The sequence below is a fragment of the Antedon bifida genome, chromosome 4 (genome assembly GCF_963402885.1).
Source record: "Antedon bifida chromosome 4, ecAntBifi1.1, whole genome shotgun sequence".
NCBI classification, from domain to species: domain Eukaryota; kingdom Metazoa; phylum Echinodermata; class Crinoidea; order Comatulida; family Antedonidae; genus Antedon; species Antedon bifida.
In genome coordinates, this window is record NC_136229.1 from 30,581,394 (window position 1) to 30,596,069 (window position 14,676).

The following is a 14,676-nucleotide window of genomic DNA, read 5'->3' on the forward strand; positions in this document are numbered from 1 at the left end:
GTAAGCCTACAGTATTCAACTTCCAAAATAAAACAGCCTTTTTGTCTTAAGCTACACTATCTAGTTTGACAAAAAAAAAAGTGTAATGTGCCCAAATATGAAATTGATATTCCCAAATATGGTAGTGATATGACATCATCATGTCCATATATGGGCACATTTGTTTGTCACATAAAGTTTTAATAGTGTAGACAAGGCTTTCGATAATATTTAGGTTTAGAGCATTTCTAATGTGGAGGTTATTCCAAAGCTTATTATGGTAGTCAGTTTGCCCTTTGGATTTTAATTAAATTAATTTTTTTTTTCATTTATTTATTCGATGCAAGCGGTCAAAGGGTACAACAAACAACAAAGTACAATATAATTATATAAATATAAAAAACATTATATAAGGTAATAAAATACAGTATTATATACAAATTTGTATTTGTACAATATTTATATTGAATTGAATTATAATGCACTCTGATCTGTTGTGTTGTACTGTGTTCAAAATAAACAGGCATCTCTTACGACACTGACCTTGTTCTTTATGAAATCTCAAGGTATAAGATTAGATACAGCACTTATGATAGTCATCATGATTTTGACCTCCAACCAATCAAATTTACTGTTGCATATCAGATGATTTGTGATACTTAAGTTTGTAACAAAAATGTAATAATAATACTGCTGTTATGACGCTAATTATGATGTGAATGAAATCGTGGATCTGAGCATATCTTCAGTCATTTTTGTTGATAGTTAAAGCCCCCTTCCCTACGTTTTTTAGATCTAATTTAAGATCACAAACTATATTTAATGTAAAAATAATACTATATGGTCCTATTGCGATAACTTTTTTCGTCTTTAAACGATTAAAAATGTGAAAAATAAGTCGATTCTAATAATTATAGCGGCCCGCTATAAATCCCAAAATGCATTGCGCGCGGATTGATATTTTTGTTTTTCACCTGTAATTCGCCCACTTTTCGATCGATCGTGAGGCCAAAACAAATGGAAGACTCCTAAATTTTCAGCGAAAATACCGGGTTTTCCCCAATTTGCATCAACGGAGTCTGGCAAAAATAGAAAGACAATTAATGCAGCAACTATACAACGTCAGGCTAGGTATATAGCTAGCGTACGATGTTCGTACGTTACCGATGTTTACCAGCTAGGCCTACAAAACTAAGCCTAGCTAGGCTAGGCCTAAGACCGTCCACGAGAGGTCGATCGCCGCGAGCTACTTAGGTAGTGCATTGTTTCTCACTTTTTATCATAATTTACCATAAAACGTACATTTAAGACAAGGAATGACATGGTTTAATGTTTTTAAAGTGATATATATGTATTATTTTCCAAAAAACGTCCAAAATTGCAGGTAAGGGGTCTTTAAAGTAACTAAATATACCTTAAATAAAATTTTTTTTTTTGCTTTTAAGTGATGAATATACTGTGCAATCTACAGTATCTGTAATCTAATAACTGACATATTTGGGAATACTCAAATAAATACAGTTAGTATGTATGGTTAAACTCAATACTAACTATAGTTTTAAATAAATAAATTTAACCAAACTTTTCCTTATTACTTTTACAGATATTTTGACTAGTAATTAAAACAAAATGGCTACAACTAACGAGGAAAAGAAGACATATGATGAGCTGCAAAATGATAACAAGAGCCAAGATTTCCAAAATACAAATGGTACGAATGGCAGCGACAACAACCGACAAATTCCTGTCATTAACTTGGACGATGAAGTTGAAGATGACGGACAATGCAGTTGGGGCGCTTTGAAGCCAGACTGCGCACAAAAATTCAATAATGCACCAGGTTTTTTATTCTTCGCGTGCGTATTCGCTATTACCCAGGGTATGACCGTAAATGGTATAATCTACGTCGTTACAACTACAATAGAAAAACGATTTGATCTACCAAGCGTCAAAAGCGGTTTCATATCCAGTTGCTATGACGTCGCGGTAATGGTGGTTATTGTTTTTGTGACATATTTTGGTGAGAACGGGCATAAGCCTCGTTGGATCGGTCTTGGTGCTTTAATTTTTGCAGCTGGTTCTCTTCTTTTCACAACGCCGCATTATTTGACACCGTTTTACGAGTTTGAGTCTGTGGATTATGAAACTTGCGATAGAAGTGGTAACAGGACTAATGAATGTGATGTAGAAAAGGAAAGTTATTCAAAATACTATGCAATTTTCATTGTTGCGCAACTTTTACATGGAGTTGGCGCCTCACCATTATATACTCTAGGTGTTACATACATTGACGATAATGTGCCGCAAAAAATGACCGCCTTCTATTTGGGTAAGAATATGGCTTATAAAATAGGCCTAATTTGTATAAATAAATTTGACAAAACTACAGAATATTATAATTGTAGTTTAACCAAACTTCCCTGTTTTTTCCTTCTACAGTACAATTTACTTTTAGAGCTAAAATTTTGTCCACTTTGTCAATACATTAGGCCAATTTTGTGTAGTATAGGTGTACTATAGCCTTGGATGTGCTGTACAGAAGTAAACCCCCAAGTACCTTTAAAAGGTAACAAGGAGGTACAGTACAATAGGCCTAGGTCAACAGACTCCATATGCTAAAAATTCACCAGGGGTATAAGGTCAATATGACTAATAAGTTCAGTAGGTTTTCTTACATTAATAAACTTTTGCATATATTGTAATACAAAAACATGTATAATATTTGTTTTTCTTGTTCACAGGAATCCTGAATGCATCGTCGCTTTTAGGGCCTGCAATTGGTTACCTGCTAGGAGGTGTGTTTCTTTCACTCTACACAGATGTCAGAGTAGATTCATCAATGTAAGTTGAAATGATTCCATTGTGAAGAGTGTTCAGTTCATATAACAATAGGCCACAAACGAAGTGCAAATATATTTTTCTGTATGTAAATAAATTAATAACAGAATGAGATTGATTGGAATGCTGGAAATGGGTCATACTATAATAATAATAACTTTTTTTCAGTGGCAACACACCAAACCATACAATTTAGCCCAATGATGAGGTTATCTCATCTACAGATATTCCAATAAAACCCCACACAATATTCTTTATACTGTACAGTACTATACCATGCCTAACATTCATAGAGCATCACTTGTTTCACATGTCCCGTGGGCCTGAAATTTTAAAATGTCATTCATAGTGTAAGATCATTTTCTAAATCGCATTATTAATTTTGCCTATGAAAAAAATATAAAAAAACTAGCATTAATGGTTGAATGGATCATTTATTAGCCAATCAAATGGCCGGAGTATGTATCTAATGTGTAGGAATCGCGTTCATAAACGTCTGTTCAATCTTAATAAATGTAAAATGTTTTTATTTCATGTTTCAGTAGGCCTATAGTACACAATACATGTTTTCTCTAACTTGATGGTTCAACAAATAATTTGTCATTTTTTAGGCTGGGAATTGACAGCACAAGTCCTCTCTGGGTAGGAGCATGGTGGCTTGGGCTACTACTGAGCTGTATGCTAGCTCTTATCATTGCGCTTCCTTTCTTGGGATTTCCTAAATATTTACCAGGTAAGTTTAAACATACCCTTCAGGGCTTAAAGATATATTGTCCCCCTAAAAAAATTTTTTTTTTAATTTTTTTGTTGAATATGTTATTTTAATTTCACATAATAGTTATTCACTCTCACAAAAAATTGGGTCTGAAAAAAATGTATTTACCTCAGAAAAATGTCATTTAAAGCAAAAAATGGTCAAATTGTCTGGAAGACAATGAGTTTTTGGGTAATTTAACTGTTTATTTTGTCTTTTTATAGGTGAAATAATTTTTTTCCCCCGTTTTTTTTCTTATGGAAGTGAACAACTTCATTAAAACTGCAAAATGGCCTATTCAAAGTCCGATTTTAAAAATTTTTATTTTTCATGATTTTGGGGGGACAATACATCTTTAACCTAATGAACCAGGTCTAGGAGAAACCACTCAAGGCTAGCCAATCTAGCCAATTGTTTCCAGTCATGAGGTGTTAACATCAACACATGATCCTATACCCAAACAATGTATACTTGGTTGTTATTTAAGACGGTGGTGCATACAATTTTACACAGACTTTTTTTTTTTTTGATCTTGGCTATTTCTTGGCCGAGATATTAAAAGCTTTCTAAAATCGTTTTCTACAGATCTTGTTTATTTTTATTTTAACAAAAACCCTGTAGTAGAAGTAGTAGTTTTTTCTAGTAGTGCTCAACAGGTTAGTAACATTTATATAGGTGCACTAGCAACTAACTTAACAAACATAAAGATATTGCTTGTTTTGTAATATAACATTGATATCCATCAAGGGAATTTCATTTTTATTGAGAGATTATATTTTCCCGAAGCGCATAGCATTGACTCGGACACAATATGCGGTAGCACAATCCAGTGACAAAGATTGTTCAGTATAAAATATATAACATTTATATTTAACATTATGGAGCCTTGCAGGGCTATTCATGTGATACAATTTCCACCAATCACGTTCTCTTATTTACATAGGCTATAAAATAAATGTTCTTTCAAGAGATAAATATTCAAATTTCATGTCTACATTAAGTTTGCATAGCGTGTTATTGATAAGAGTGGCTATGTTCATGCAAATAATGAATGCTTTCTATGTAATGCTTTTATGAGAGAAAATGTCATGACAATATCCAATATTAATAAAATAGTATGCCTATCGAATGAGATTACCCATCCAATTACTCCAAGAGTCTCCCTGCTAAAACAGGAATATTACCATAATAATTGTAAAATAGATTTATTTATGATATTAAAGTAGCAACAGCAGTGATTTATCTATGAAACAAAGGTTGAAAGATATTAAAAGTCGTATGATTGTTTTTAAAAAAAATTGTACCTTTAGGTCATAGTTCACCATTGTTTTAGATTGTAAATCTAACTGAATAATAGTTTTGTTTTATAAAAATAGCAATTCTATGTTAATTTTAAGAATGTTCATTTGACTTTTTAAATACCTCTATCTCATCAATCAATCATACATAAATGAAATGAAATTAATGAATAATTATGATAAATAGTGCATACTATACTACATAAACTAAACTAAATTCATTTTTGTTATTTACTACATTATAGTATAGTACACTTTTTCCCAAAAATGTGAGAATTTACATTATCTGGGATACGACATTAATCAAAAGATTTGTAAGATAGTTCTTTTTTCCCATGTTTTTATTTTATTTGAGATTTGAGCACTGTAATTTCCATTTATTGGATAATAAAAAGAGTTTGTATCTGTACCATTAAAAATCATTTGGTTAAACTGATTACCACCAATGATTATTTAACATAAATCTTCAAATTATCTGTATGCAATCACTGTGTACTAATTTATCAATTATTTTAGTTTTAGTCAATGTTAACGAATGCTAACTATACTAGTTATAATAATTGCTGATCGATATTACTGAAATGTAATTAGTGTAATATATAATTTTCGAAAATAGATAAACAGAAATTTTAAACTTTTTATGCAGTAAATTGTATTCAAAAGAAGTACATAAATAATTTGTTTTTTATTAAATGTTTTTTCATACACAGTGTATTTCACATTCATCGTAAGTCATAAATTAAACATTTCTATGACTTGTTAAATCATTATAACCAGTGAGGTTTTTAACACAGTAACGCAAGTATGAACGTAGATTCTGTTAAAAATAAATTGAAATTGATTATTTCTAAATTCTCTATAGACATGAAAAAAAAATGTTTTTATACAAAAATGAGCAGTTTTGCAATTCTCTTCCTATATAAGTTACATATTTATGCAAATAAAATATTAATTTGACATTTAGCTTTCAGATTTCCTAGTCTGCCAAAAATGTCTACAATAATTATATAATAAATCTTTAAATATAGTGCTGGCACAGGAGCACTATTGTTATTGCAATAATTTTCTTTATTTTCTAGACCTCAAGGGCTAGTAAAAATTAGTTAAAAAGCACATACGAACCAACACAGTACTACAACAGTGAAGATTGTTTGTCCACATCATGTTGTGTGTCACAATAGGGTCCAGGTCCTCTTAAAGTTTAGGTCAGTAGGCTTTGGATGACAAATCTTTAAAGACCCCTTCCCTGCAATTTTGGACGTTTTTTGGAAAATAATACATATATATCACTTTAAAAACATTAAACCATGTCATTCCTTGTCTTAAATGTACGTTTTATGGTAAATTATGATAAAAAGTGAGAAACAATGCACTACCTAAGTAGCTCGCGGCGATCGACCTCTCGTGGACGGTCTTAGGCCTAGCCTAGCTAGGCTTGGTTTTGTAGGCCTAGCTGGTAAACATCGGTAACGTACGAACATCGTACGCTAGCTATATACCTAGCCTGACGTTGTATAGTTGCTGAATTAATTGTCTTTCTATTTTTACCAGACTCCGTTGATACAAATTGGGGAAAACCCGGTATTTTCGCTGAAAAGTTAGGAGTCTTCCATTTGTTTTGGCCTCACGATCGATCGAAAAGTGGGCGAATTACAGGTGAAAAACAAAAATATCAATCCGCGCGCAATGCATTTTGGGATTTATAGCGGGCCGCTATAATTATTAGAATCGACTTATTTTTCACATTTTTAACCGTTTAAAGACGAAAAAAGTTATCGCAATAGGACCATATAGTATTATTTTTACATTAAATATAGTTTGTGATCTTAAATTAGATCTAAAAAACGTAGGGAAGGGGGCTTTAAATTATTTTTTACTAATTTATTTTATTTTTTAAATTTCATGAACAGGGCATAAGGAGTTAGCCAAGACGCGCGTCTCTGAGGCACATTGTGGTTCAAAGTTTCAAGTACGTGCTGGCTTTGGAAACAGCTTACGGGACTTCCCGATGGCAGTTTTACAACTCTTGAAAAATGTTCCATTCATGTTTATCAACTTGTCCGCAATCACAGAATGGTTTCTTCTGGCTGGGTTTGCGGTGTTTGCACCCAAGTTTGTTGAGTCGCAGTTCAACTTGTCAACCAGTTGGGCTGCTATACTTGTTGGTAAGTCCATTTAATTATTGGCATGGCAGGGACTGGCTCAGAATTTCTTGAAAACCAGAAATTCAGTGTTTTTTTCTGTGTATTAAAGCAATACATTCTGAAAACCAGATTTTCTTGGAAACCACACATATTGAGGTACTAGCTCCAGGAAGTCTGGTATTTAATAATAAAACCATAACTGTACGGACCAGTTAGAAAAATGAACACGAAATAGTAATAATTACTAGTATCTTTAAGATTATCTTTATTAGAAAAATATATAAATCTCATTTTGGATGGTCTGATAATCATCATCCATTTTAATTGTTTTGGATTAGGCTATGATGGTAGCTTACTGTATTGAATTCTTGAATAATACATTTACATATTGCGTGTGGTAGGTTTATTGCCACTCCTACGCAACGCAAGGACGTAAGCGCACTGTAGTACTTTGACCAATCATGATGTGTTGGATCACCCGAACTACTGCCTGTGATTGGTCAACTTACTTGCCATGCACCTACTTCATTGCATTTTTTGTATTGAATTCTTAATTAAATAAAAATTTGCATAATTTCACATGGAAAATTATTAATTTTATTGATTTTCTTTTCCTGCAGGTTTGATAATCATACCAGCATCTATAGGTGGAGCAGTGGCAGGTGGTTGGTTCGTCAAACACTTCAAACTTCGTTTCAAAGGAATGATTAAGTTCTGCCTGGCGTCGCTGTTTGTATCGTTTCTCTGCATCAGCGCATTCCTTATAAGCTGTCCTGACGTGGATTTTGCAGGCGTTACTGTAGCCTATGGAAACATGTAAGTAATCAACATGTATCAGTCAAGGGCAGAGGTCACAAGTTCTCCGAAATGCGCAGGTTTTTTTTCTGATTCTGAGAAATGATGCATGCATAGCTTATTAGCTTATATAGTGGCCTCTATAGATTATCGCTCCCTCTATTGTTTGGTCTTTCTTTGATAAACTTCATTTAATTTTTCGAATTTTTGGCCCACTGTTTTATGACTGATTGAGATGATTAATTGTTAATCACTTTTATGCAAAGCTTGTCACAAATTCTTATTTTTTTTTAGCTCCATTGACATCACTGATGAAGATGTGAATCTTGATTATCCCTGCAACTACAACTGTTCATGCTCTTCGCAGTTCAACCCGGTTTGTGGCACTGATAACATCATGTATTTTACTCCTTGTCATGCAGGCTGTAGCCAATCTCAAGAAGTTGATGGTGATAAGGTATGACTTTTCAATTACACATTAGAAAATATCTGTTGATGAATTTTTTAACAAAAAGCATTGTGTACATAAATACGGTAGCAGTCCTACAGTCACAAACACTATCACTGTACTGGATACCAATTACTTGATTAATAGTTTCCTATTAATATTACTTATTATTTTTACAGCTATACAGTGATTGCACATGCATCAATGGTACCTCTGAGGCTATGCTTGGCAAATGTTCAACAGACTGTCCATATCAAGCCATTTTCCTAGGCCTGTTGTTTGTTCTGATGTTTACTACAATTCTTGCGGTTGTACCCTCACAGACAGCCACTTTAAGGTATGGACATTTTGCTAAATTCTGCTCATTACACTGAGTGGAATAGTAGCCTAGAACACATACACAGACAGACTGTATGCCAGTCAGTAAACAATTCACTGAATTGTATTTTAAATTTCTGAGAGAGTTTATATTTATTTGTTGTAGGTGTGTGCCACACTCGCAGCGTTCATTTGGCCTTGGTCTACAATCTTTACTATGGCGAGCATTTGGTAAGATAATTCTGTTCTTATTGTTTTGCAAACTAAATATTATCTTTGACAAATAATATTGCTTTATAAGGTACGTTTTTATACAATGAGAAAGTGCAGTTGAAACTTTCTTTTGAATCAGAAGAGGTGGTGGTACTTTTTAAGTTAGGAAAAAAGTGCAATTACAATATACACCAGTATGACACACTCGCATTATAAAGGCACTATAGTTTTTAATTTGGGCTATGAGAATTTTCTACTTACAGTACATTTAAAAGTTCATTTTAAAAAAGAAAGCTTTTAAATTGTAATCTTTATTATTTATAGATAAAACAGTGCATTCACACACAGTGTATGACACATTCCACACACTTTAAAACAATGGATAACAGTAAATAAGAAAGGCAGTTGTAAACTGTTATTGATTGATCAATTTATTTCAGAATAACAAAGTTCTATATCCAAAAAATAAAAAGAAAGCGAAAAATTATGATAACATTTTTTTTATATTTAGGATCTGTTCCGGGTCCTGTGATATTTGGAGCTGTGATCGACAAAACTTGTATACTATGGGAAAATGCGTGTGGAAGTGAAGGTGCTTGCTGGCTGTACAGTAACAAGATGTTTGCTCGCTACTCGCTGTACATCGGCCTCGTTGTTAAGGTGTGCTCGCTGGTATTTCTCACGTTAGCTCTGGTCACGTATAAACCGCCTCCGGAATCGCCCACGTCTGAAAAAAAGGAGTGGTCGAGCACGAGTACGACAAGCGATCCAGTAACATGTGTTAATTACAAGGAGAATACGGGTACAAAATTATAATTAAAAATATGTAGATATAATTAACACACTGATATACAAAGTTTTATTACTGTAATGACTCGAGTATAGGCCCACATTTAGTCAAGGGTGGGCTTATACCCTCATCACTGTGGTAGTTAGAGAATAAACTGGACAGATTGTAAATATAACTGTGATATGTGTAGTGCAATATACAATGCATAGTTTTACAATGGAGAAAAAAATAATTATGATTAAAATGATATTCCAAGTGTGTTGGCAATATAAAAAAATTAGGAGAATAATTATATTTTAAATACACATTAATATACTAAATGCACCATTTCTTAAAGCACTTAATTTTTTGCAGTATTACTTGTTTTTATTTTTTTCTTAATTATAAATATTTGTCACTGACTTTGACATTGATAAGAAATCTTTGTTGATGTTTAAAATTAAATTGTTTGAATTTAAATTTATAAAATTATTACATTCAAAGGGTGTCCTAGTTTATTATTAATTAAATAATTAATTCAGTTGGTATTAAAATCAGTAACTTTTATTAATTATTCATTCTGACAAGGTAAATAAAGTAGGCTGAAGTACTGTATATTAAAATATTAGGAAATAGAATCTATTTTCATTATGCATCTATCAGCAATATGTTTGGTAATAATTGACACTTTTGTTGAGTATTTTAAGAGCTCTTTGACACCAATTATGTCAGTTTAAAATAATGATACATTTTAAGTAGCATTATTGATGACAACTATGTAAATATTGACATTGAACATAATCACTGCCATACTATAAATAAAACTGCACGACTAGAGGGCAGTATTGATGATTCATTATTTCAATATTATAATGACGTGTTCTTTAGATCATGGAGTAAAGTTTAGATGCAGTTTGTTTGTTTTTCATTTTTAAATAATATCTTCATAATTATACAGTACTACATAAATAACAAAATTACAAACAAAAAACCCAAAGAGCTTTTTTATAAAGCTAATTCAATTTGGTTTACAGTAAGAAAAAATTCTACACTATCCAATTTGTTTAAACAGGGTATACTATTTGAAATTCAAATTACTATTATTTGAATACTAATTATCAATTTAACATTGTTTTAATATTATTTTATTATAGTTTTGTAGGTTTTATTATTGATATTTAAAAGTTCTATTGCTGAATTTCCAATATAATACATCTCTCAAGAAAAGTAGCCAATAACCACCAGGACATTTTACATCAATTTGTCCTCGGAATAATGGTGAAATATTATGTTGTGTTTCTTTGCTTGGAGTATTATATTTTCTGAGGCTTAATACATTATTTTTGGTAATTACATTTTAAGAATATTACTGTATATGACTGAGTATAGTGTTCTGTTTGGTGAAATTAGTGGTGGGATATACTAGGATTTCATTAACAATGAATTTAGCCTTTAGTTAGGTGAAGGGATTATACTCGAGAATGCGATTATACTCAGACATATATGGTAATGTTTTAATATTTGTTATTTAACTAAATTGTCCATACTACAGTACTGTACATCAGACTTTTAGGCTGATAAACAAATTAAAATAATTTGGTTTTGTTTAACCTTTTTTTTCCCTTTTTTTAAAAACTAGAAAAAATGAATTTTACATACAGTACTCCTCCATTCAAATTTATAGAGTAAAAAAATATTGCAATGCAAGGCATATGAATATCAGTTTTTATAGCCTATATAAAATATTTACAGTATGTTCATTGCAAAAGGTTATTGTTGGGCTCAAACCAATTCATCCATGAATAAGATGATATAGAGTTGATATTTGTTCAAGATCTTCTATTAAGTTCAACAAAATCAGTGTTGCTTGAAAAATATTTACATCTGTACCTAGTTTTTAAAGTAAATGTGCTGATTAATATAGCAATGTTTGACATTTAAATAAAGTTTGACATTTAAATGATTTTATTATTGTTGACACCTTGTTAAATATTTTATGCCTTATTTTATTCAAAATGTATCATTTTCAAATTAAAATAATAAAAACAATTTATGAAAAAATGGTCTTTAAATATCCGTGTTAAGTACCCACTATTTTATTTATTTTTTTGCACAATATTGGAAAATATGGTTTAAAAAAACAATCATTGTAAAATATTAGAAAAAAAATGTATATTGTACTATTGGTTTACTGTATATAGTTTGATTATTTCTAGTATTTCAAAATTGAGTTTATCTATATTCTTATGATCTTTCTTTTATCTTAGTTTAGAGAGATGATATGTAAATAATTCAACTTAATAGACTACTAATAGAACAAAACATAGTAAATACACCCACCGCTGAAAGAACATGTTCACATAGATCGCAATTGTAAACTATAAGAAATTCTATATTCTATTAATAATATAATATACTTTTGATTTAATTTCCATTCATTATTACTATTGATTTATTTGTTATGTTATAGTATACTAATGTGTATTATTACTATTATTTCGACACAATATTCAATGTATTTCAATTTAATTTCATTACTTCATTTTATAGAAAAAATTACTTAAAATTAATGAGACTTGTATGTTGTGTTTACCAACATTTTGCAAACTAGGGTTGTGGGTCACAAGTGGTAACTGCCACTACGCTTCTTTCATTAACTTGCATATCTCTACATTTTAATAATAGTTGTTTAAATGGCTTATTTGCGTGAGTATGATTTTAGTATTTTGAATTAAATCTTAACATGTTTAAGTTGATTACATTTTTGATTTATTGTATGTATATGAATTATGCAATTTTGTTGTTTTACTTTTGTAGATTAGTCTGGAATAAAGAGTTTAGTAGAAAATTGTGTTTGAATAATTTTTGTTTTCAAAACTAGGATCCTTGGTCAGATCCATTTATATGCCATCGTTCGGCACCTGGACCTAGAAACCCAAACTGTGGGGAGTGGGGAAGCATGTCCAAACTTTCCTGCATGCACACAATAAATTAACATGACGTAAAAAAATTGTGAAACCCTATAGCAGCATCATCTGTTCTGGAAACGGAAGCAGCGATGCTCAAAGCGTGATCTCTCCTTCACAGCAACAAGATCAGAACAATGGCAATGACAAGAATCTACAGTACTTGGATGTTATATAAAACAAATAATTAATGTTTTTATAATCGTGCGATGGTACAAATAATTTAATTCAGTGAAATATGAAATTCTATTTTCACTCGGGCTTCACTGAATGAAATTATTTGTACCATCGCACTCATAAACATTCATTATTTGTATAATGATCCCTTTTACTTCTATATTTTCCAATCTCCTATCTACTACTAATAATCGAAGTAAGTTGCATCCAGGGACCATTTTATAGTCACCATCAGAGTGTCAAATATTTATTTATGTTCAGACCTATGTATCTATCTATGGGTACCGATTATTTTAAAAATGTAATTTTTGTATTGACTGCATTTCTGCTCAAATTTGCTCCAAAAAAACGTTTAAATAAGTGGGTGGTCGTTGACAAAAATCGTTAGAATTACCCAAAATGCAATTTGTCCTGGTGGTTAATTCAAACGTTACTGCAGTGTAGTTGAGTTGAAGTCAGCAGCTGTCAATCAAATAACCATTATTTTGTGTTGCAGCTAAAAGTTGCCCAGCAATAACCGGTTAAATAGCGAAGTGAACACCGAAGTGAATTGGTGTATTTAACCGTTAATTTTACGTTGCAATTTAACCCGTTACCACAAAATTGCCCTGTTTCTGCTCTCAGTAAATTGGAGTCAATTTATTCACACCATTTTTAACCGGTTATTTTGATGCAGCAGCAACAGGACATATCACACGTTTTAGCTGCTTTAGGATAAAATGCTTTGGAGAACCATAATTATTTGTGTCAATTCTCCCACTCGATCATTCTATTATTTCAGACAAAGATCAAATGACAACAAAAATCAGATAAGATAATTATAATCACAATTAATTTAATATACTATTAGTAAATAAAATAATATACACATTTGTTATCATTCATCAAAGCTGTTCTTACAATGATTTTGCATATCAAATTAACCTGGATAATCTTTTAAATAATTATTGTATAAAAAATTAAGATAAATGTGCGTTAATGTCATTCTTTTTATACAAACCACTAAAGCACAGGAAACCAGAATTCATTCTATACCAAACATTTTTTCCCGAGTCAAAGGGTTGTCCGTTAGGCTTAACTAGTCATCATAAGAAGTCCCTTTTGTGGAAATATGAACCCCCTGTAAAAATCCTTCCTATGGATTGCTTTCAACCCAATTCTCCCTTTTGTATATATTGTATTTAGGGAAGTATGTAATAGAAAAAAAATGTCCCATATGACAGTGTATTTAGTCACATGTGATGCAAATGTGCACTGTTACTATGGAAATTGCCTAGAAACAGAGTTAAATTCAGAATAGGATTAATATGCTACTTTCAGTAAGTTACCAATTGTAGAAGTCATATACAAATAGTTTATCTATCAATCTAAAATACTATCAACTATTAATACTACTAGGATACACTGTCCACAAATAACTATCAACTTCACAAACAAACTTTCTTAAATTAAGGAACAAATCTTTTTTTACATTTTAAACAAACATTTCTAAGACTCACATTAAAATGTTTGAACTACAATTATTACAATCTATGTACAATTTATGGAGAAAATTTTGCATCTCTAAAATAAAAACATCTGAATAAATCTAGTCACTTGACCAAACAAGTAAAAAAAAACAAATCGCAAATAATATTAATAGATTAAGATATACACATGATCAAAATATCTATAACAATTGTATAAAAATATTTTTTTCTGTTGAAAATTACTCATAATTGAAATTATTTGATATCGTTTTAAAACATTTAAAGATACAAGTTAGCAGTACTTAATTTATTAAATTACAAATTGTAACTATGGATTTTAATATTCAAAATCTGTAAACAATGGAAATATTAACAGTAGTTGGTCATTCAGATTATGTACCATTTCTAGGCCTATTGTTACAAATAGGTAACAAAATGTAATTAATCGTACGGTTTAGAAGAAAGTGTAGTACCAACTTAACAATTTATACAGTTAAATAAATTATTT

At 31.0% G+C, this 14,676-nt stretch overlaps 1 protein-coding gene across 1 annotated transcript; it reads left to right on the forward strand.

The window, feature by feature from the left end:
• Positions 1–1,587: 1,587 nt before the first annotated feature.
• On the forward strand, positions 1,588–12,398 carry LOC144841551 (solute carrier organic anion transporter family member 4A1-like). The gene is made up of 9 exons (XM_078697945.1): positions 1,588–2,308; positions 2,721–2,820; positions 3,429–3,550; positions 6,780–7,034; positions 7,634–7,829; positions 8,103–8,265; positions 8,436–8,593; positions 8,741–8,805; positions 9,299–12,398. Exons 1-9 carry the CDS (start codon positions 1,609–1,611, stop codon positions 9,601–9,603), a joined length of 2,064 nt encoding a protein of 687 aa, XP_078554071.1. The 5' UTR covers positions 1,588–1,608; the 3' UTR covers positions 9,604–12,398.
• The last annotated feature ends 2,278 nt before the right edge of the window (positions 12,399–14,676 follow it).